The following is a 22,802-nucleotide window of genomic DNA, read 5'->3' as shown; positions in this document are numbered from 1 at the left end:
TGCAGGGATTGTTCCCTCCAGGACACCCTGGTCTACTCCTCCATCACCCCCTACACCTCAACCCCCTCCTATGGCACCTTCCCATGCAACCGCAGAAGGTGCAACACCTGCCCCTTCATTTCCTCTTTGTTCACTGTCCAAGGGCCCAAACACTCCTTTCAAGTGAAGCAACATTACTCTTGTACTTCCCTCAATTTAGTTACTGCATTCACTGCTCCCAATGTTGTCTCCTCTACATTGGAGAGACCAAACGCAGACTGGGTGACCCGCTTTGGGGAACACCTTCAGTCTGTCCGCAAGCATCACCCAGACCTCCCTGTCGCTTGCCATTTTAACCCTCCACCCTGCTCTCTTGCCCACATGTCTGTCCTTGGTTTGCTGCATTGTTCCAGTGAAGCCCAACGCAAAATGGAGGAACAACACCTCATCTTCCGACTAGGCACTTTACAGCCTTCCGGACTGAATATTGAGTTCAACAACTTTAGATCATGAACTCTCTCCTCCATCCCCACCCACTTTCTGATCCAAATCTCTCTGTACCTTCACCCCCACCCCACCCCCACTAGGTCTATCCGTACCCTCACCCCCACTAGGTCTATCTGTACCTTCTTCCCCACCCCAACCCCACTAGGGCTATCTGTACCTTCTTCCCCACCCCAACCCCACTAGGGCTATCTGTGCCTTCACCCCCCACCACACACCCACTAGTTCTATCTGTACCTTCACCCCCACCCCCACTAGGGCTATCTGTACCTTCACCCCCACCCCACCCCCACTAGGGCTATCTGTACCTTCACCCCCACCCCACCCCCACTAGGGCTATCTGTACCTTCCCCCCACACCACCCCCACTCCAGCAATCTGTACCTTCGCCCCCACCCCACCCCCACTAGGGCTATCTGTACCTTCACCCCACCCCCACTCGGGATATCTGTACCTTCACCCCCACCCCACCCCCACTAGGGCTATCTGTACATTCCCCCCACTCCAACCCCACCCCACTCCCACTAGGGCTATCTGTACCTTCACCCCCACCCCGACTAGGGCTATCTGTACCTTCACCCCCACCCCACCCCCACTAGGGCTATCTGTACATTCCCCCCACTCCAACCCCGCTAGTGCTTTCTGTACCTTCACCCCACCCCCACCCCCACTAGGGCTATCTGTACCTTCACCCCCACCCCGACTAGGGCTATCTGTACCTTCACCCCACCCCCACCCCCACTAGAGCTATCTGTACATTTCCCCCCCTCCCCACCCCACCCCCACTAGGTCTATCTGTACGTTTCTCGTCCTGCTTTCTACCCTTCACTAGCACTTTCCTTTCGATAATATCACCACCTTCAACACCGCTTTGTTCTTTTGTCTGTGACATCTTTTGGTTATCTCCACCTATCACTGTCCCTCTATCCAGCTCTACCTGTCTCACCCTCCCTTAAACCAGCTGATGCTTCACCTCTTTTCTATATTTCCTTAGTTCTGTTGAAGAGTCATACGGACTCGAAACATTAACTGTGTCCCTCTCCGCAGAGGCTGCCGGACCTGCTGAGCTTTTCCAGCTCTATTTGTTTCGGATTTCCAGCCTCTGCAGATTGTTTTGCTTTTATGTCTGTGTTTAATACCTTGTTGTAACCTAATACATGTCTCATTTAGTTGGATATAAAAGCTCTGGAGACCTGGTGGTCTTATTCCTGAGTTTGGTGCTGCAACTCCAAACACACCGATTGGAAATCTAGGTGATGACAGTTGTTGAACATTTTGCTCTGGGATTTTAAATAACTCGGCCTCACCGACTGCTGAATCATAACAGGAGAGTCGGGACAATTTGTAGGAACTGTCGCTGGCCTTTCACATCTGGGCCAGTGGCGCAATGGATAACGCGTCCGACTACGGATCAGAAGATTCCAGGTTCGAATCCTGGCTGGTTCGGAAAGAGCAAAGCTTTTAAACATAGTTAACAAACTCATGTTAAACTCTTGGGAGAAATATCTTTGGAAGGAGTAATTGGACAAGGAAGTATTCAATGAACGATATGGCACTAGGAAGTTCTGGGGAACAAAGGGACCTTGGCGTGTGTGTCCATAGATCTCTGAAGGCGGAGGGGGCATATTAGTGGGGTTGGTGAAAAAGGCACAGGGGACTCTTGCCTTTATCAATCGAGGCATAGATTACAAAAGTAGGGAGGTGATGTTGGAGTTGTATAGACCCTTGGTGAGGCCACAGCTGGAGTACTGTGTGCAGTTCTGGTCGCCACATTATAGGAAGGATGTGATTGCACTGGAGGGGGTGCAGAGGAGATTCACCAGGATGTTGCCTGGGGGATGAAACATTTAAGTGATGAAGAGAGGTTTGGATAGACTTGGGTTGTTTTCGTTGGAGCAGAGAAGACTGAGGGGCGACCTGATCGAGGGGTACAAGATGATGAGGGGCATGGACAGGGTGGATAGGGAGCAGCTATTCCCCTTAGTTGAAGGGTCAGTCACGAGGGGGGCATAAGTTCAAGGTGAGGGGCAGCAGGTTTAGTGGGGGGGGTGTGAGGAGAAACTTTTTTACCCAGAGGGTGGTGAGGGTGTGGAATGCGCTGCCTGGGAGGGTGGTGGAGGGTGAGTTAGCCTCACATCCTTTAAAAAGCCCCTGGGCAAGCACCCGGCACCTCCTAACGTTCGAGGCTGTGGGGGCCGAGTGCTGGTCACTGGGGTTAGGGAGGTAGGTCAGGGGTTTCTCACGGTGTCCGGTACAGACTCGATGGGCCGAAGGGCCTCTTCTGCACTCTGTGAGATTCAGTGCAATAAGATAAAACTAATTCCGATAGATATTGGCCAACTCGCTGCAAGTTCTATGGAGGAACATCTTTGAAGAGAACTTAAGTTATTTGGTTTTGTTACAAAAGTTCAACCGGAAAGATAAATTTCTTCAAATGAGTTGAAACTAGTTTTTAAGAAGCCGAGGGGGCTTTCGAGATAAAGTCCAGGGAAAACTCCCACAGGCGCCCAGTCGAAAAGTCACTGGGGGAGACGTCTCGGGAGTGAGTTTACCTTCAATAAGTTAACCCAATGATGGTTCCTTTGGACAGAAAAAAAATTTCTGGAAATAAATTCAAACCGGTTATTTTTTTTTTTAAAAAATAAGTCGTGTTGGTGGAAAATTCCTTTGGATACGTTTACCTTTATCGCAAATGACAGAGCCGGGGGGGGGGGGTTGTTGTTGGGTGGTGGTGGGGGTCGGGGGTGGGCTGACTACATACACAGATGCCCATTCGTCAGCTCGCCGAGGGCTTTTAGGATAGGCTCTCTGGGTGATGACGGCGTTCAACAAGAGTTAATCCCACACCTTCTGTCTCCACCGTACCCCGTCCCAGCGTGCGAATCGGGAGCCAGTCGGCCCCTCGGTGCCTGCTATCCACCCCTCCACCCAACCCCCCCCATTCGATAAGATGGTGGCTGATCCGATCGTCACCTCAAGCCCACATTCCCTGCCCACACCCCCGATAACCTTCCACCACCCCCCCCACCTCGTTCATCAAGAATCTATCTCTTGCTCCCTCCAAAAGGCTCCGCTCCCCACCGCCTTGTGAGGGAGAGAGGTCCAAAGACTCGCCACCCTCGGAGAGAGAATCGTTTCCCCTCGACTCTGTCTTAAATGGGACGACTCCTTATTTTTAAACAGTGACCCCCCCCCCCACCCTGTTCTAGATTCTCCCGCAAGAGGAAACATCTTTTCCACATCCCACCCTGTCCAAGACCCCCCTCAGGATCTTAAAAGCTTTCAGTCGAGTCCCCTCTCACTCTCCTGAACTCCAGCGGGTACAAGCCTAACCTGTCCGACCTTCCCTCATAAAACAGGCTGCACATTCCTGGTATTAGTCTGGTAAACCTTCTCTGACCTGCTTCCCACATATTTACATCCTTCCTTAAATAAGGAGACCAACTCTGTACATGACACTCCAGATGTGGTCTCACCAGTGCCCTGTACAACTGAAGCATCACTTCTCTACTTTTATATTCAACTCCCCTCACAATAAATGATAACTTTCTATTAGCTTTCCTAATGACCTGCTGTACCTGCACACTAACCTTCTGTGATTCATGCACTAGGACACCCAGATCCCTCTGTACCTCAGAGCTCTGCAATCTCTCACCATTTCGATAACACACTTCATACTAACCTTCTGTGATTCATGCACTAGGACACCCAGATCCCTCTGCACCTTAGAGCTCTGCAATCTCTCACCATTTAGATAACACACTTCATACTAACCTTCTGTGATTCATGCACTAGGACACCCAGATCCCTCTGTGTCTCAGAGCTCTGCAATCTCTCACCATTTAGATAATACACTTCATGATAACCTTCTTTGATTCATGCACTAGGACACCCAGATCCCTCTGCACCTCAGAGCTCTGCAATCTCTCACCATTTAGATAACACACTTCATATTAACCTTCTGTGATTCATGCACTAGGACACCCAGATCCCTCTTCGTCTCAGAGCTCTGCAATCTCTCTCCATTTATATAATACACTTCATACTAACTTCTTTGAATCATGCACTAGGACACCCAGATCCCTCTGTGTCTCAGAGCTCTGCAATCTCTCACCATTTAGATAATACACTTCATACTAACCTTCTGTGATTCATGAACTAGGACACCCAGATCCCTCTGTACCTCAGAGCTCTGCAATCTCTCACCATTTAGATAACACACTTCATACTAACCTTCTGTGATTCATGCACTAGGACACCCAGATCCCTCTGTACCTCAGAGCTCTGCAATCTCTCACCATTTAGATAACACACTTCATACTAACCTTCTGTGATTCATGCACTAGGACAGCCAGATCACTCTTCGTCTCAGAGCTCTGCAATCTCTCTCCATTAATATAATACACTTCCTACTAACCTTCTTTGATTCATGCACTAGGACACCCAGATCCCTCTGTGTCTCAGAGCTCTGCAATCTCTCACCATTTAGATAATACACTTCATATTAACCTTCTGTGATTCATGCACTAGGACACCCAGATCCCTCTGTACCTCAGAGCTCTGCAATCTCTCACCATTTAGATAACACACTTCATACTAACCTTCTGTGATTCATGCACTAGGACACCCACATCCCTCTGAACCTCAGAGCTCTGCAATCTCTCACCATTTAGATAATACACTTCATACTAACCTTCTGTGATTCATGCACTAGGACACCCAGGTCCCTCTACGTCTCAGAGCTCTGCAATCTCTCACCATTTAGATAATACACTTCATACTAACCTTCTGTGATTCATGCACTAGGACACCCAGATCCCTGTGTCTCAGAGCTCTGCAATCTCTCACCATTTAGATAACACACTTCATACTAACCTTCTGTGATTCATGTACTAGGACACCCAGATCCGTCTGTACCTCAAAGCTCTGCAATCTCTCACCATTTAGATAACACACTTCATACTAACCTTCTGTGATTTATGCACTAGGACACCCAGATCCCTCTGCGTCTCAGAGCTCTGCAATCTCTCACCATTTAGATAATACACTTCATACTAACCTTCTGTGATTCATGCACTAGGACACCCAGATCCCTCTGCGTCTCAGAGCTCTGCAATCTCTCACCATTCGGATAACAGGCTTCCCTTTCAATCTTCCTTCCAAAACGGACGGTTTCACAATTGCCCAGGTTACCCCCGCTTTCTCAAGGGCAAGGGGTCAAAAGCGGAACAGCATAAAAAATGGCGGAACCAAAGTGGCCATCACGATGCTGGGGATGTACCGTCGACCCTCAAGCGGTAAAGGGGAGATAGAGGGGGCAGACGTAGAGGGAAATTGCCGTGAAATGCAGGGGAAGTAGGAGTAGCGGTTCCACCTAGAACAATACAAACTGGGAAAAACTCGGTGTGAAACGTCCGGAGGTAGCAGGGTTCTGAAAATCAATGCAGCCCAAAGCAGCCCCCAGCTCGATGGGCCCCCCATCCACAAACATACACTCCATCCACCCACCGACGCACAGTAGCAGCAGCGTGTGTACCATCTACAAGATGCACTGCAGGAACTTGCCAAGGCTCCTTCGACAGCGCCGCCCAAATCCGCAGCCTGGACCGACAAGGGGGTAACTTCACCCCCGGGAGAGTTCCCCCCCTCCCCCACCAGCCGCTCACCATCCTGACTTGGAACTACAGGGGGCGAGGCAGCGCCAACCAGCGAGAGAGAGAGAGAGAGAAGCTGCTACTTGTAGTTCCAGAGCTGGCCTGACAGGGGGCGGTGGAGGTTAATACCCAAGGAAAGCGGCCAATCGGTGACAATATCAGGTGATTACTAAGGGATTTATTTCTGATTCAATATTCAAACTGTACAAGCCAGGGGAATGAGTGGTTACACATTCAATCCCCCTCCCTTTAAACTCTCTCCTCCCACTCTCCAAACTCCCTTACCCAACTCTCCAAACTCTCTCCTCCCCGCTCTCCAAACTCTCTCCTCCCCGCTCTCCAAACTCTCTCCTCCCCGCTCTCCAAGTTCTCTCCTCCCCGCTCTCCAAACTCTCTTCTCCCCGCTCTCCAAACTCTCTTCTCCCCGCTCTCCAAACTCTCTTCTCCCCGCTCTCCAAACTCTCTCCTCCCCGCTCTCCAAACTCTCTTCTCCCCGCTCTCCAAACTCTCTTCTCCCCGCTCTCCAAACTCTCTCTGCCCCGCTCTCCAAACTCTCTTCTCACCGCTCTCCCAACTCTCTCCTCCCCGCTCTCCAAACTCTCTTCTCCCCGCTCTCCAAACTCTCTTACCCCTTTGTCCTTTTGTCTATGACATCATTGACAATCTCTCCTTTCCCTCCACCTATCACTGGCCCTCTATCCAGCTCTGGTTAGGACACAATGTACAGCCATGTGTGTGTGTTTAATACCTTGTTGTAACCTAATACATGTCTCATTTAGTTGGATATAAAAGCTCTGGAGACCTGGTGGTCTTATTCCTGAGTTTGGCGCTGCAACTCCAAACACACCGATTGGAAATCTAGGTGATGACAGTTGTTGAACATTTTGCTCTGGGATTTTAAATAACTCGGCCTCACCGACTGCTGAATCATAACAGGAGAGTCGGGACAATTTGTAGGAACTGTCGCTGGCCTTTTGCATCTGGGCCAGTGGCGCAATGGATAACGCGTCCGTACTACGGATCAGAAGATTCCAGGTTCGAATCCTGGCTGGTTCGGAGGGAGCAAAGCTTTGAAAAATAGTTCACAAACTCCAGTTACATTTGAGGGAAAAATGTCTTTGATATTCGATGAAAACCATTCAAATCTCCAACAACTCATCGACACCCCTGCTTGTCCCTCTGTTCCAATCCCAGCCCCAGTTGTGTATTCACTACACCCCCTGACCTTCCCGACGCTGATGCTGAAGGTTCAGTGCTCAGTAAAGGATTCAGTTTCACACCCTTACGCCCTCACCTCAATGAATTTCGTGCTCGGCACGATGCTGAACTCTTCTTCCGCCGTCTTCGTCTCTGGGCTCACTTCTTTGGGCAGGAGTCCTCTCCCCGTTCAACGGATTCTTTCACCCACCTCCAATATTCTCCCTCCACCTGGACCCCTCCCTCTGGATTCTTACCTTCTCTTGACCTTTTCATTGAGAACTGTCGGCGCGACATTAGTCATCTCAATTTCTCTGCTCCTCTCACCCATTCTAATCTCTCTCTCTCTGAACTTGCTGCACTCCGTTCTCTCAGGTCCAACCCTGACATTGTCATCAAACCTGCTGACAAGGGTGGTGCTGTTGTTGTCTGGCGCACTGACCTCTACCTCGCGGAGGCTGAGCGTCAACTCGCAGACACTTCCTCCTCCCTCTCCCTGGACCATGACCGCACCACTGAACATCAAGCCATTGTTTCCAGGACTGTCACTGACCTCATCTCCTCTGGGGATCTCCCTCCCACAGCTTCCAACCTGATAGTCGCCCAACCTCGGACGGCCCGCTTCTACCTCCTTCCCAAAATCCACAAACAGAACTGCCCCAGTAGACCTATCGTCTCAGCTTGCTCCTGCCCCACAGAACTCCTTTCTCGTTATCTTGACTCCCTTCTCCCTCCCCTTGTCCAGTCCCTTCCCACCTACATCCGTGATTCCTCTGACACCTTACGTCACATCAACAATTTCCAGTTCCCTGGCCCCAACCCCTTCCTCTTCACCATGGACGTCCAATCCCTCTACACCTCCATCCCCCACCAGGATGGTCTGAGGGCCCTTAGCTTCTTCCTCGAACAGAGGCCCGAACAATCCCCATCCACCACTACTCTCCTCCGTCTGGCTGAACTTGATCTCACGCTGTACAATTTCTCCTTCAACTCCTCTCACTTCCTCCAAATAAAAGGTGTGGCTATGGGTACCCGCATGGGCCCCAGCTATACCTGTCTCTTTATGGGGTATGTGGAACATTCCTTGTTCCAGTCCTACTCCGGCCCCCTTCCACAACTCTTTCTCCGGTACATCGATGATTACTTCGGTGCCGCTTCATGCTCTCATCGGGATTTGGAAACATTTATTAATTTTGCTTCCAATCTCCACCCCTCCATCATTTTCACGTGGTCCATCTCTGACACCTCCCTTCCCTTCCTTGACCTCTCTGTCTCAATCTCTGGTGATAGACTGTTCACCAATATCCATTACAAACCCACCGACTCCCACAGCTATCTCGACTACAGCTCCTCACACCCCGTTTACTGTAAGGACTCCATCCCATTTTCTCAGTTCCTTCACTTCCATCGCATCTGTTCCGATGATGCTACCTTCAAAAACAGTTTCTCTGACATGTCCTTTTTCTAACTTAACCGAGGTTTTCCACCCACGGTCGTTGAGAGGGTCCTCAACCGTGTCCGGCCCATCTCCCGCGCATCCGCCCTCACGCCTTCTCTTCCCTCCCAGAAACATGATAGGGTCCCCCTTGTCCTCACTTATCACCCCACCAGCCTCCGCATTCAAAGGATCATCCTCCGCCATTTCCGCCAACTCCAGCATGATGCCACCACCAAACACATCTCCCCATTCACCCTCACTGTCGGCATTCCATAGGGATCGTTCCCTCCAGGACACCCTGGTCCACTCCTCCATCACCCCCTACACCTCAACCCCCTCCTATGGCACCTTCCCATGCAACAGCAGAAGGTGCAACACCTGCCCCTTCACTTCCTCTCTGCTCACTGTCCAAGGGCCCAAACAGTCCTTTCAAGTGAAGCAACATTTCACTTGCACTTCCCTCAATTTAGTTACTGCATTCGTTGCTCCCAATGTTGTCTCCTCTACATTGGAGAGACCAAATGGAGACTGGGTGACCCGCTTTGGGGAACACCTTCAGACTGTCCAGAAGCATCACCCAGACCTCCCTGTCGCTTTCCATTTTAACCCTCCACCCTGCTCTCTTGCCCACATGTCTGTCCTTGGCTTGCTGCATTGTTCCAGTGAAGCCCAAAGCAAACTGGAGGAACAACACCTCATCTTCCCACTAGGCACTTTACAGCCTTCCGCAATGAATATTGAGTTCAACAACTTTAGATCATGAACTCTCTCCTCCATCCCCACCCCCTTTCCAATCCAAATCTATCTGTACCTTCACCCCACCTCACCCCCACTAGGGCTATCTGTACCTTCACCCCCCACCCCACCCCCACTAGGTCTATCTGTACCTTCAACCCCACCCCACACCCACTAGGGCTATCTGTACCTTCACCCCACCCCCACTATGGCTATCTGTACCTTTACCCCCACCCCACCCCCACTAGGGCTATCTGTACCTTTGACCCCACCCCACACCCACTAGGGCTATCTGTACCTTCACCCCCACCCCACACCCACTAGGGCTATCTGTACCTTCACCCCCACCCCACCCCCACTAGGGCTATCTGTACCTTCATCCCACCCCACCCACACCAGGGCTATCTGTACCTTCACCCCACCCCCACTCGGGATATCTGTACCTTCCCCCCAACCCACCCCCACTAGGGCTATCTGTACCTTCATCCCACCCCCACTAGGGCTATCTGTACCTTCACCCCCACCCCAACCCCACTAGGGCTATCTGTACCTTCACCCCACCGCACCCCCACTAGGGCTATCTGTACCTTTACCCCACCCCCACCCCCACTAGGGCTATCTGTACCTTCACCCCCACCCCACCCCCACTAGGGCTATCTGTACATTCCCCCCACTCCAACCCCGCTAGGGCTTTCTGTACCTTCACCCCACCCCCACCCCCACTAGGGCTATCTGTACGTTGCTCGTCCTGCTTTCTACCCTTCACTAGCACATTCCTTTAGATAATATCACCACCTTCAACACCGCTTTGTCCTTTTCTCTGTGACATCTTTTGGTTATCTCCACCTATCACTGGCCCTCTATCCAGCTCTACCTGTCTCACCCTCCCTTAAACCAGCTGATGCTTCACCTCTTTTCTATATTTCCTTAGTTCTGTTGAAGAGTCACACGGACTCGAAACGTTAACTGTGTCCCTCTCCGCAGAGGCTGTCAGACCTGCTGAGCTTTTCCAGCTCTATTTGTTTCGGATTTCCAGCCTCTGCAGATTGTTTTGCTTTTATGTGTGTGTGTTTAATACCTTGTTGTAACCTAATACATGTCTCATTTAGTTGGATATAAAAGCTCTGGAGACCTGGTGGTCTTATTCCTGAGTTTGGTGCTGCAACTCCAAACACACCGATTGGAAATCTAGGTGATGACAGTTGTTGAACATTTTGCTCTGGGATTTTAAATAACTCGGCCTCACCGACTGCTGAATCATAACAGGAGAGTCGGGACAATTTGTAGGAACTGTCGCTGGCTTTTCACATCTGGGCCAGTGGCGTAATGGATAATGCGTCTGACCAAAGGTCAGAAGATTCCAGGTTCGAATCCTGGCTGGTTTAGAGGGAGCAAAGCTTTTAAAAATAGTTCACAAACTCCTGTTAAACTCTTGGGAGAAATAGCTTTGGAAGGAGGAATTGGACAAGGAAGTATTCAATGAACGACTTGGCACTAGGAAGTTCTGGGGAACAAAGAGACCTTGGCGTGTGTGTCCATAGATCTCTGAAGGCGGAGGGGCATGTTAGTGGGCTGGTGAAAAAGGCACAGGGGACTCTTGCCTCTATCAATCGAGGCGTAGATTACAAAAGTAGGGAGGTGATGTTGGAGTTGTATAGACCCTTGGTGAGGCCACAGCTGGAGTACTGTGTGCAGTTCTGGTCGCCACATTATAGGAAGGATGTGATTGCACTGGAGGGGGTGCAGAGGAGATTCACCAGGATGTTGCCTGGGGGATGAAACATTTAAGTGATGAAGAGAGGTTTGGATAGACTTGGGTTGTTTGCGTTGGAGCAGAGAAGACTGAGGGGTGACCTGATCGAGGTGGACAAGATTATGAGGGGCTTGGACAGGGTGGGTTGGGAGCAGCTGTTCCCCTTAGTTGAAGGGTCAGTCACGAGGGGGCCATAAGTTCAAGGTGAGGGGCAGGAGGTTTAGGGGGGGGAGATGTGAAGAGAAACTTTCTTACCCAGAGGGTGGTGAGGGTGTGGAATGCGCTGCCTGGGAGGGTGGTGGAGGGTGGGTTAGCCTCACACCCTTTAAAAAGCCCCTGGACGAGCGCTCAGCACCTCCTAACATTCGAGGCTGTGGGGGCCAAGTGCTGGTCAGTGTGGTTAGGGAGGTAGGTCAGGGGTTTCTCACGGTGTCCGGTACAGACTCGATGGGCCGAAGGGCCTCTTCTGCACTCTGTGTGATTCAGTGCAACAAGATAAAACTAATTCAGATAGATATTGGCCAACTCGCTGCAAGTTCTATGGAGGAACATCTTTGAAGAGAACTTAAGTTATTTGGTTTTGTTACAAAAGTTCAACCGGAAAGATAAATTTCTTCAAATGAGTTGAAACTAGTTTTTAAGAAGCCGAGGGGGCTTTCGAGATAAAGTCCAGGGAAAACTCCCACAGGCGCCCAGTCGAAAAGTCACTGGGGGAGACGTCTCGGGAGTGAGTTTACCTTCAAAAAGTTAACCCAATGATGGTTCCTTTGGACGGAAAAAAAGTTTCTGGAAATAAATTCAAACGGGTTATTTTTTTTTTAAAAAATAAGTCGTGTTGGTGGAAAATTCCTTTGGATACGTTTACCTTTATCGCAAATGACAGAGCCGGGGGGGGGGGGTTGTTGTTGGGTGGTGGTGGGGGTCGGGGGTGGGCTGACTACATACACAGATGCCCATTCGTCAGCTCGCCGAGGGCTTTTAGGATAGGCTCTCTGGGTGATGACGGCGTTCAACAAGAGTTAATCCCACACCTTCTGTCTCCACCGTACCCCGTCCCAGCGTGCGAATCGGGAGCCAGTCGGCCCCTCGGTGCCTGCTATCCACCCCCCCACCCAACCCCCCCCATTCGATAAGATGGTGGCTGATCCGATCGTCACCTCAAGCCCACATTCCCTGCCCACACCCCCGATAACCTTTCACCACCCCCCCACCTTGTTTATGAAGAATCTATCTCTTGCTCCCTCCAAAAGGCTCCGCTCCCCACCGCCTTGTGAGGGAGAGAGGTCCAAAGACTCGCCACCCTCGGAGAGAGAATCGTTTCCCCTCGACTCTGTCCTAAATGGGACGACTCCTTATTTTTAAACAGTGACCCCCCCCCCATCCTGTTCTAGATTCTCCCGCAAGAGGAAACAACTTTTCCACATCCCACCCTGTCCAAGACCCCCCTCAGGATCTTAAAAGCTTTCAGTCGAGTCCCCTCTCACTCTCCTGAACTCCAGCGGGTACAAGCCAACCTGTCTGACCTTCCCTCATAAAACAGGCTGCACATTCCTGGTATTAGTCTGGTAAACCATCTCTGAACTGCTTCCCACTCATTTACATCCTTCCTTAAATAAGGACACCAACTCTGTACATGACACTCCAGATGTGGTCTCACCACTGCCCTGTATAACTGAAGCATAACCTCCCGACTTTTATATTCAACTCCCTTCACAATAAATGATAACTTTCTATCAGCTTTTCTAATGACCTGCTATACCTGCAAACTAACCTTCTGTGATTCATGCACTAGGACACCCAGATCCCTCTGTGTCTCAGAGCTCTGCAATCTCTCACCATTTAGATAACACACTTCATACTAACCTTCTGTGATTCATGCACTAGGACACCCAGATCCCTCTGTGTCTCAGAGCTCTGCAATCTCTCACCATTTAGATAATACACTTCACACTAACCTTCTGTGATTCATGCACTAGGACACCCAGATCCCTCTGCGTCTCAGAGCTCTGCAATCTCTCACCATTCGGATAACAGGCTTCCCTTTCAATCTTCCTGCCAAAATGGACGGTTTCACAATTGCCCAGGTTACCCCCGCTTTCTCAAGGGCAAGGGGTCAAAAGCGGAACAGCATAAAAAATGCAGGAACCAAAGAGGCCATCATGATGCTGGGGATGTACCATCGACCCTCAAGCGGTAAAGGGGAGATGGAGGGGGCAGACCTAGAGGGAAATTGCCGTGAAATGCAGGGGAAGTAGGAGTAGGGGTTCCACCTACATCAATACAAACTGGGATAAACTCGGTGTGAAAGGTCCGGAGGGAGCAGGGTTCTGAAAATCAATGCAGCCCAAAGCAGCCCCCAGCTCGATGGGCCTCCCATCCACAAACATTCACTCCCTCCACCCACCGACGCACAGTAGCAGCAGCGTGTGTGCCATCTACAAGATGCACTGCAGCAACTCACCAAGGCTCCTTCGACAGCGCCGCCCAACTCCGCAGCCTGGACCGACAAGGGGGTAACTTCACCCCCGGGAGAGTTCCCCCCCTCCCCCACCAGCCGCTCACCATCCTGACTTGGAACTACAGGGGGCGAGGCAGCGCCAACCAGCGAGAGAGAGAGAGAAGCTGCTACTTGTAGTTCCGGAGCTGGCCTGACAGGGGGCGGTGGAGGTTAATACCCAAGGAAAGCGGCCAATCGGTGACAATATCAGGTGATTACTAAGGGATTTATTTCTGATTCAATATTCAAACTGTACAAGCCAGAGGAATGAGTGGTTACACATTCAATCCCCCCCCCTCTAAACTCTCTCCTCCCACTCTCCAAACTCCCTTACCCAACTCTCCCAACTCTCTCCCCCCCGAGCTCTCCCAACTCTCTCCCCCCCGAGCTCTCCCAACTCTCTCCCCCCCCAGCTCTCCCAACTCTCTCCCCCCCCAGCTCTCCCAACTCTCTCCCTCCCCAGCCCTCCCAACTCTCTCCCCCCACCAGCTCTCCCAAATCTCTCCTCCCCGACTCTCTGCTCCCCGACTCTCTGCTCCCCGACTCTCTCCTCCCCCACTCTCTGCTCCCCGACTCTCTCCTCCCCCACTCTCTCCTCCCCCACTCTCCAAACTCTCTCCTCCCCCACTCTCCAAACTCTCTTCTCCCCCACTCTCCAAACTCTCTTCTCCCCCACTCTCCAAACTCTCTTCTCCCCCACTCTCTCCTCCCCCACTCTCTCCTCCCCCACTCTCCAAACTCTCTCCTCCCCCACTCTCCAAACTCTCTTCTCCCCCACTCTCCAAACTCTCTTCTCCCCCACTCTCCAAACTCTCTTCTCCCCCACTCTCCAAACTCTCTTCTCCCCCACTCTCCAAACTCTCTTCTCCCCCACTCTCCAAACTCTCTTCTCCCCCACTCTCCAAACTCTCTTCTCCCCCACTCTCCAAACTCTCTTCTCCCCCACTCTCCAAACTCTCTTCTTCCCCACTCTCCAAACTCTCTTCTCCCCCACTCTCCAAACTCTCTTCTCCCCCACTCTCCAAACTCTCTTCTCCCCCACTCTCCAAACTCTCTTCTCCCCTACTCTCCAAACTCTCTTCTCCCCCACTCTCCAAACTCTCTTCTCCCCCACTCTCCAAACTCTCTTCTCCCCTACTCTCCAAACTCTCTTCTCCCCCACTCTCCAAACTCTCTTCTCCCCCACTCTCCAAACTCTCTTCTCCCCCACTCTCCAAACTCTCTTCTCCCCCACTCTCCAAACTCTCTTCTCCCCCACTCTCCAAACTCTCTTCTCCCCCACTCTCCAAACTCTCTCCTCCCCTACTCTCCAAACTCTCTCCTCCCCAACTCTCCAAACTCTCTTCTCCCCCACTCTCCAAACTCTCTTCTCCCCCACTCTCCAAACTCTCTTCTCCCCTACTCTCTCCTCCCCCACTCTCTCCTCCCCCACTCTCCAAACTCTCTTCTCCCCCACTCTCCAAACTCTCTTCTCCCCCACTCTCCAAACTCTCTTCTCCCCCACTCTCCAAACTCTCTTCTCCCCCACTCTCCAAACTCTCTTCTCCCCCACTCTCCAAACTCTCTTCTCCCCCACTCTCCAAACTCTCTTCTCCCCCACTCTCCAAACTCTCTCCTCCCCTACTCTCCAAACTCTCTCCTCCCCAACTCTCCAAACTCTCTTCTCCCCCACTCTCCAAACTCTCTTCTCCCCCACTCTCCAAACTCTCTTCTCCCCCACTCTCCAAACTCTCTTCTCCCCCACTCTCCAAACTCTCTTCTCCCCTACTCTCTCCTCCCCCACTCTCTCCTCCCCCACTCTCCAAACTCTCTTCTCCCCCACTCTCCAAACTCTCTTCTCCCCCACTCTCCAAACTCTCTTCTCCCCCACTCTCCAAACTCTCTTCTCCCCTACTCTCCAAACTCTCTTCTCCCCCACTCTCCAAACTCTCTCCTCCCCCACTCTCCAAACTCTCTTCTCCCCCACTCTCCAAACTCTCTTCTCCCCCACTCTCCAAACTCTCTTCTCCCCCACTCTCCAAACTCTCTTCTCCCCCACTCTCCAAACTCTCTTCTCCCCCACTCTCCAAACTCTCTTCTCCCCTACTCTCCAAACTCTCTCCTCCCCCACTCTCCAAACTCTCTCCCCCACCCACGTTTTCCCACCCCGAACTCTCTCCCCCTTCCCCTCCAAACTCTCTCTGCCCCTCCCCTGAACTCTCTCCCGCACCCCCCCACTCTCCCTGAGCACCATCTACTCTCCCTCCTTTCCAGACTCTCTCCTTTTCTCCTGTTGCCCTGCCGAACTCTCTCTCTCTCTCCACCCTCCCCCCCCACCTCCATTCACCTCCCCCTCCCCCTCCCCTTCCCTTCCCATGGGGCCCAGACGAACCCTCCTCCTGCCCACATTCCAAAACTTTGCTCCTCCTGTAGGTTCTGGGATCCAGACGGACGGTGGGAGGGAACGAGGAAGAACGTGTGTCCTTGCGCCAATGGCCCCACCCCATCTCTCCCACAGACCCGGGCGGGAGGGGGGACCCTGTCCCCTCGGCGCTAGCTCTGGGACTTGCTAAACTCCTCCAGGGCCCACTTCTTGTTCTCCAGCAGCTGTCGGAGGTGCCCGTACTCGGAGACCAGCCCCTCGAACTCCGCGCCCAGCATCTGGTACAGGCTCAGCGTCCGGCGGAGGGACTCGGCGCTCTGCTGCTCCCCCTCCAGCTCCTCCAGTAGCAGGGCCCTGAGGTAAGACACAAACAAAAGGAGGAGGAGCCGTGAAACCCACCGGCACCGGAGGACAGGAAACGTCCAGGATCCAACCCGGGCCTGCGCGGGTCGGTCTGCTCCGTTGGGGATTGTGTCCGGTGGGAGTGAAGGGGAAGGGGTTTGGGTCCATTGGGATTGTGTACGGTGGGAGTGAACGGGAAGGGGTTTGGGTCCATTGGGATTGTGTACGGTGGGAGTGAAGGGGAAGGGGTTTGGGATTGGGATTGTGTACAGTGGGAGTGAAGGGGAAGGGGTTTGGGTCCATTGGGATTGTGTACGGTGGGAGTGAAGGGGAAGGGGTTTGGGATTGTGTACGGTGGGAGTGAAGGGGAAGGGGTTTTGGTCCATGTGGATTGTGTACAGTGGGAGTGAACGGGAAGGGGTTTGGGTCCATTGGGATTGTGTACAGTGGGAGTGAAGGGGAAGGGGTTTGGGTCCATTGGGATTGTGTACGGTGGGAGTGAAGGGGAAGGGGTTTGGATCCATTGGGATTGTGTACGGTGGGAGTGAACGGGAAGGGGTTTGGGTCCATTGGGATTGTTTACGGTGGGAGTGAACGGGAAGGGGTTTGGGTCCATTGGGATTGTGTACGGTGGGAGTGAACGGGAAGGGGTTTGGGTCCATTGGGATTGTTTACGGTGGGAATGAATGGGAAGGGGTTTGGGATTGGGATTGTGTACAATGGGAGTGAAGGGGAAGGGGTTTGGGTCCATTGGGATTGTTTACGGTGGGAGTGAAGGGGAAGGGGTTTGGGTCCATTGGGATTGTGTACGGTGGGAGTGAAGGGGAAGGGGTTTGGGTCCATTGGGATTGTGTACAGTGGGAATGAATGGGAAGGGGTTTGGGATTGGGATTGTGTACAATGGGAGTGAAGGGGAAGGGGTTTGGGTCCATTGGGATTGTTTACGGTGGGAGTGAAGGGGAAGGGGTTTGGGTCCATTGGGATTGTGTACGGTGGGAGTGAACGGGAAGGGGTTTGGGTCCATTGGGATTGTTTACGGTGGGAATGAATGGGAAGGGGTTTGGGATTGGGATTGTGTACAATGGGAGTGAAGGGGAAGGGGTTTGGGTCCATTGGGATTGTTTACGGTGGGAGTGAAGGGGAAGGGGTTTGGGTCCATTGGGATTGTGTACGGTGGGAGTGAAGGGGAAGGGGTTTGGGTCCATTGGGATTGTGTACAGTGGGAATGAATGGGAAGGGGTTTGGGATTGGGATTGTGTACAATGGGAGTGAAGGGGAAGGGGTTTGGGTCCATTGGGATTGTGTACGGTGGGAGTGAACGGGAAGGGGTTTGGGTCCATTGGGATTGTTTACGGTGGGAATGAATGGGAAGGGGTTTGGGATTGGGATTGTGTACAATGGGAGTGAAGGGGAAGGGGTTTGGGTCCATTGGGATTGTTTACGGTGGGAGTGAAGGGGAAGGGGTTTGGGTCCATTGGGATTGTGTACGGTGGGAGTGAAGGGGAAGGGGTTTGGGTCCATTGGGATTGTGTACAGTGGGAATGAATGGGAAGGGGTTTGGGATTGGGATTGTGTACAATGGGAGTGAAGGGGAAGGGGTTTGGGTCCATTGGGATTGTTTACGGTGGGAGTGAAGGGGAAGGGGTTTGGGTCCATTGGGATTGTGTACGGTGGGAGTGAAGGGGAAGGGGTTTGGGTCCATTGGGATTGTGTACAGTGGGAATGAATGGGAAGGGGTTTGGGATTGGGATTGTGTACAATGGGAGTGAAGGGGAAGGGGTTTGGGTCCATTGGGATTGTGTACGGTGGGAGTGAACAGGAAGAGGTTTGGGTCCATTGGGATTGTGTACAATGGGAGTGAACGGGAAGGGGTTTGGGTCCATTGGGATTGTTTACGGTGGGAGTGAAGGGGAAGGGGTTTGGGTCCATTGGGATTGTGTACGGTGGGAGTGAAGGGGAAGGGGTTTGGGTCCATTGGGATTGTGTACAGTGGGAATGAATGGGAAGGGGTTTGGGATTGGGATTGTGTACAATGGGAGTGAAGGGGAAGGGGTTTGGGTCCATTGGGATTGTGTACGGTGGGAGTGAACAGGAAGAGGTTTGGGTCCATTGGGATTGTGTACGGTGGGAGTGAAGGGGAAGGGGTTTGGGTCCATTGGGATTGTGTACGGTGGGAGTGAATGGGAAGGGGTTTGGGATTGGGAATGTGTACGGTGGGAGTGAACAGGAAGTGGTTTGGGTCCATTGGGATGGTGTACAGTGGGAGTGAACGGGAAGGGGTTTGGGTCCATTGGGATTGTGTACGGTGGGAGTGAACGGGAAGGGGTTTGGGTCTATTGGGATTGTGTACAGTGGGAGTGAACGGGAAGGGGTTTGGGTCCATTGGGATTGTGTACAGTGGGAGTGAAGGGGAAGGGGTTTGGGTCCATTGGGATTGTGTACAATGGGAGTGAACGGGAAGGGGTTTGGGATTGGGATTGTGTACGGTGAGAGTGAACAGGAAGGGGTTTGGGTCCATTGGGAGCGAACAGGACCTCTCTGGAGGAGGGTCAATGGTCTGTCTCGGATTCTGTACCTGATGGAGTTATGAGCATCCACTGTATCCTGGTTGAACAGTTGGTGCCGAAGCTCGAGTTTCATGAGCCTGGAATAGAAATCAGCACCGGTTCAGATCAGACCCATTCTCAAATCTCATTGCTTCTTACCCTCTCTATCTACCCCCTTCCTTCATCGCTGCACCAAGACCCCTCACTCCAACCCCAGGAAACTCTGACAGTCACTCCTCCCACCCACAATCACACCTCACTCCTTACCCCAAACCCCAGCTAGCTAGCAAATCCCCCCTCCCTCCCTCTCACCAATCCTCCACCTCTTATTCCTCATCCCTCACAAACCCCTCCCCTCACATTCTTCCTCGCTCTCCCCAAATTCCTCTCCACGTGACCCATCCTTGCCTCCAAAATGCCCCTTCCAGTCCCAAACACCTCCTCTCTCACTCCAATCCCTGTCCCTCTCCCTATTCACCCTCCCAAATCTCCCCTTTTCACTCCATTCCCCGTCTCCCCATTCTCCCTCTCCTCACAATTACCCCTCCCTCTCCCCAATGCCCCCTTACCCCAGTCTCTCCTCTCCCCTACCCCATACACCCCCTCTCTCCTACGCCAAATACTCCCTCTCTCCTACCCCCCAACCCCTCCCTCTCTCCTACCTCCCCAACCCCTCCCTCTCTCCTACACCCCCAACCCCTCCCTCTCTCCTACACCCCCCAACCCCTCCCTCTCTCCTACCCCCCAACCCCTCCCTCTCTCCTACCCCCCAACCCCTCCCTCTCTCCTACCCCCCAACCCCTCCCTCTCTCCTTCCCCCCAACCCCTCCCTCTCTCCTACCCCCCCAAACCCCTCCCTCTCTCCTACCTCCCCAAACCCCTCCCTCTCTCCTACCCCCCAAACCCCTCCCTCCCTCCTTACCCCAACCCCTCCCTCCCTCCTCCTCTCCTTCCCCCTCCCTCTCTCCTACACCCCCAACCCCTCCCTCTCTCCTACCCCCCAAACCCCTCCCTCTCTCCTACCTCCCCAACCCTCCCTCTCTCCTACCTCCCCAACCCTCCCTCTCTCCTACCCCCCCAACCCCTCCCTCTCTCCTACCCCCCAACCCCTCCCTCTCTCCTACCCCCCAACCCCTCCCTCTCTCCTACCCCCAACCCCTCCCTCTCTCCTACCCCCCAACCCCTCCCTCCCTCCTCCTCTCCTTCCCCCTCCCCTGTCCCCATTCCCCCTCATTTCCCCATCGCCCCTCCCCCCCGACACCCTCTCTTCCCCACCCCCCCCACCCCCGACAATCTGTCCCCGGGGTTGTGGGGGGGGGGTCTCAGGACCCCCACCCCCTGGCCTGTCAGTGGGGGGGGTGTCCCGCGGTGAACCCTGACCCTGCCGGTTGCCACGCTGACTCCTTACCCCAGTTTGACGAACATGGCTCTGCTCTTCAGCCGCAGGTACTCCTGGAGCTGGGTATCGAGCTCAGGCTGGGAGCTGATTCGGTGCTTGTCGATCAACTCCCGCAGCATCTCAAAACAGCGGGACAGTATCTGGGACAGGTGGGGGGGTAGGGGGGCGGCAGAGAGGGAGAGAGAGAGTTAGGGACAGATAGATAACGGATAGAGAGAGAGAGAGAGAGAGTTAGGGACAGATAGATAACAGATAGAGAGAGAGAGAGAGTTAGACAGGGACAGATAGATAATGGATAGAGAGAGAGAGAGAGAGAAAATTAGGGACAGATAGATAACGGATAGAGAGAGAGAGAGAGAGAGAGAGAGAGAGAGTTAGGGACAGATAGATAATGGATAGAGAGAGAGAGAGAGAGAGAGAGAGTTAGGGACAGATAGATAATGGATAGAGAGAGAGAGAGAGAGAGAGAGTTAGGGACAGATAGATAATGGATAGAGAGAGAGAGAGAGTTAGACAGGGACAGATAGATAATGGATAGAGAGAGAGAGAGAGAGAGAGAGAGAGAGTTAGGGACAGATAGATAATGGATAGAGAGAGAGAGAGAGAAAATTAGGGACAGATAGATAACGGATAGAGAGAGAGAGAGAGAGAGTTAGGGACAGATAGATAACGGATAGAGAGAGAGAGAGAGTTAGACAGGGACAGATAGATAATGGATAGAGAGAGAGAGAGAGAGAGAGAGAGAGAGTTAGGGACAGATAGATAATGGATAGAGAGAGAGAGAGAGTTAGGGACAGATAGATAATGGATAGAGAGAGAGAGAGAGTTAGACAGGGACAGATAGATAATGGATAGAGAGAGAGAGAGAGAAAATTAGGGACAGATAGATAACGGATAGAGAGAGAGAGAGAGAGAGTTAGGAACAGATAGATAACGGATAGAGAGAGAGAGAGAGAGAGAGAGTTAGGGACAGATAGATAATGGATAGAGAGAGAGAGAGAGAGAGAGAGAGAGAGAGTTAGGGACAGATAGATAATGGATAGAGAGAGAGAGAGAGAGAGAGAGAGTTAGGGACAGATAGATAATGGATAGAGAAAGAGAGAGAGTTAGACAGGGACAGATAGATAATGGATAGAGAGAGAGAGAGAATTAGGGACAGATAGATAACGGATAGAGAGAGAGAGAGAGAGAGAGTTAGGAACAGATAGATAACGGATAGAGAGAGAGAGAGAAGAAAACAAAAAAACTGCGGATGCTGGAAATCCAAAACAAAAACAGAATTACCTGGAAAAACTCAGCAGGTCTAGCAGCATCGGCGGAGAAGAAAAGAGTTGACGTTTCGAGTCCTCATGACCCTTCGACAGAACTTGAGTTTGAGTCCAAGAAAGAGCTGAAATACAAGCTGGTTTAAGGTGTGTGTGTGTGGGGGGCGGAGAGATAGAGAGACAGAGAGGTGGAGGGGGGGGTGGGTGTGGTTGTAGGGACAAACAAGCAGTGATAGAAGCAGATCATCAAAAGATGTCAACGACAATAGTACAATAGAACACATAGGTGTTAAAGTTAAAGTTGGTGATATTATCTAAACGAATGTGCTAATTAAGAATGGATGGTAGGGCACTCAAGGTATAGCTCTAGTGGGGTTTTTTTTTATAATGGAAATAGGTGGGAAAAGGAAAATCTTTATAATTTATTGGAAAAAAAAGGGAAGGGGGAAACAGAAAGGGGGTGGGGATGGGGGAGGGAGCTCACGACCTAAAGTTGTTGAATTCAATATTCAGTCCGGAAGGCTGTAAAGTCCCTAGTCGGAAGATGAGGTGTTGTTCCTCCAGTTTGCGTTGGGCTTCACTGGAACAATGCAGCAAGCCAAGGACAGACATGTGGGCAAGAGAGCAGGGTGGAGTGTGACTGTCCACCAATATCCATTACAAACCCACCGACTCCCACAGCTATCTCTACTACAGCTCCTCACACCCCGCTTCCTGTAAGGACTCCATCCCATTCTCTCAGTTCCTTCGCCTCCGTCACATCTGTTCCGATGATGCTACCTTCAAAAACAGTTCCTCTGACATGTCCTCCTTCTTCCTTAACCGAGGTTTTCCACCCACGGTCGTTGACAGGGCCCTCAACCGTGTCCGGCCCATCTCCCGCGCATGCACCCTCACGCCTTCTCCTCCCTCCCAGAAACATGATAGGGTCCCCCTTGTCCTCACTTATCACCCCACCAGCCTCCGCATTCAAAGGATCATCCTCCGCCATTTCCGCCAACTCCAGCATGATGCCACTGCCAAACACATCTTCCCTTCACCCCCTTTATCGGCATTCCGTAGGGATCGCTCCCTCCGGGACACCCTGGTCCACTCCTCCATCACCCCCTACTCCTCAACCCCCTCCTATGGC

The 22,802-nt window shown here is 52.2% G+C and overlaps 1 protein-coding gene and 1 non-coding gene across 2 annotated transcripts in view; one reads left to right on the top strand and one right to left on the bottom strand.

The window, feature by feature from the left end:
* The first annotated feature begins 1,855 nt into the window (after positions 1-1,855).
* On the top strand, positions 1,856-1,928 carry trnar-acg. The gene has a single exon. It is a non-coding gene; the product is annotated as a tRNA-Arg (tRNA).
* A 14,169-nt stretch (positions 1,929-16,097) lies between these two features.
* haus4 (HAUS augmin-like complex, subunit 4) overlaps positions 16,098-22,802 on the bottom strand; it is a 35,306-nt gene continuing 28,601 nt past the window's right edge. The window contains exons 7-9 of the mRNA XM_041180961.1: positions 20,415-20,545; positions 19,036-19,104; positions 16,098-16,472 (exon numbers count right to left, since the gene is read on the bottom strand). Of these exons, the coding sequence (XP_041036895.1) occupies positions 16,289-16,472; positions 19,036-19,104; positions 20,415-20,545 (384 nt within the window). The 3' untranslated portion in view covers positions 16,098-16,288. The remainder of the gene's footprint in view (positions 16,473-19,035; positions 19,105-20,414; positions 20,546-22,802) is intronic.

Source organism: Carcharodon carcharias (assembly GCF_017639515.1).
Source record: "Carcharodon carcharias isolate sCarCar2 chromosome 27 unlocalized genomic scaffold, sCarCar2.pri SUPER_27_unloc_11, whole genome shotgun sequence".
Taxonomy (NCBI): Eukaryota; Metazoa; Chordata; class Chondrichthyes; order Lamniformes; family Lamnidae; genus Carcharodon; species Carcharodon carcharias.
This window is presented reverse-complemented; position numbering and strand designations above follow the sequence as displayed.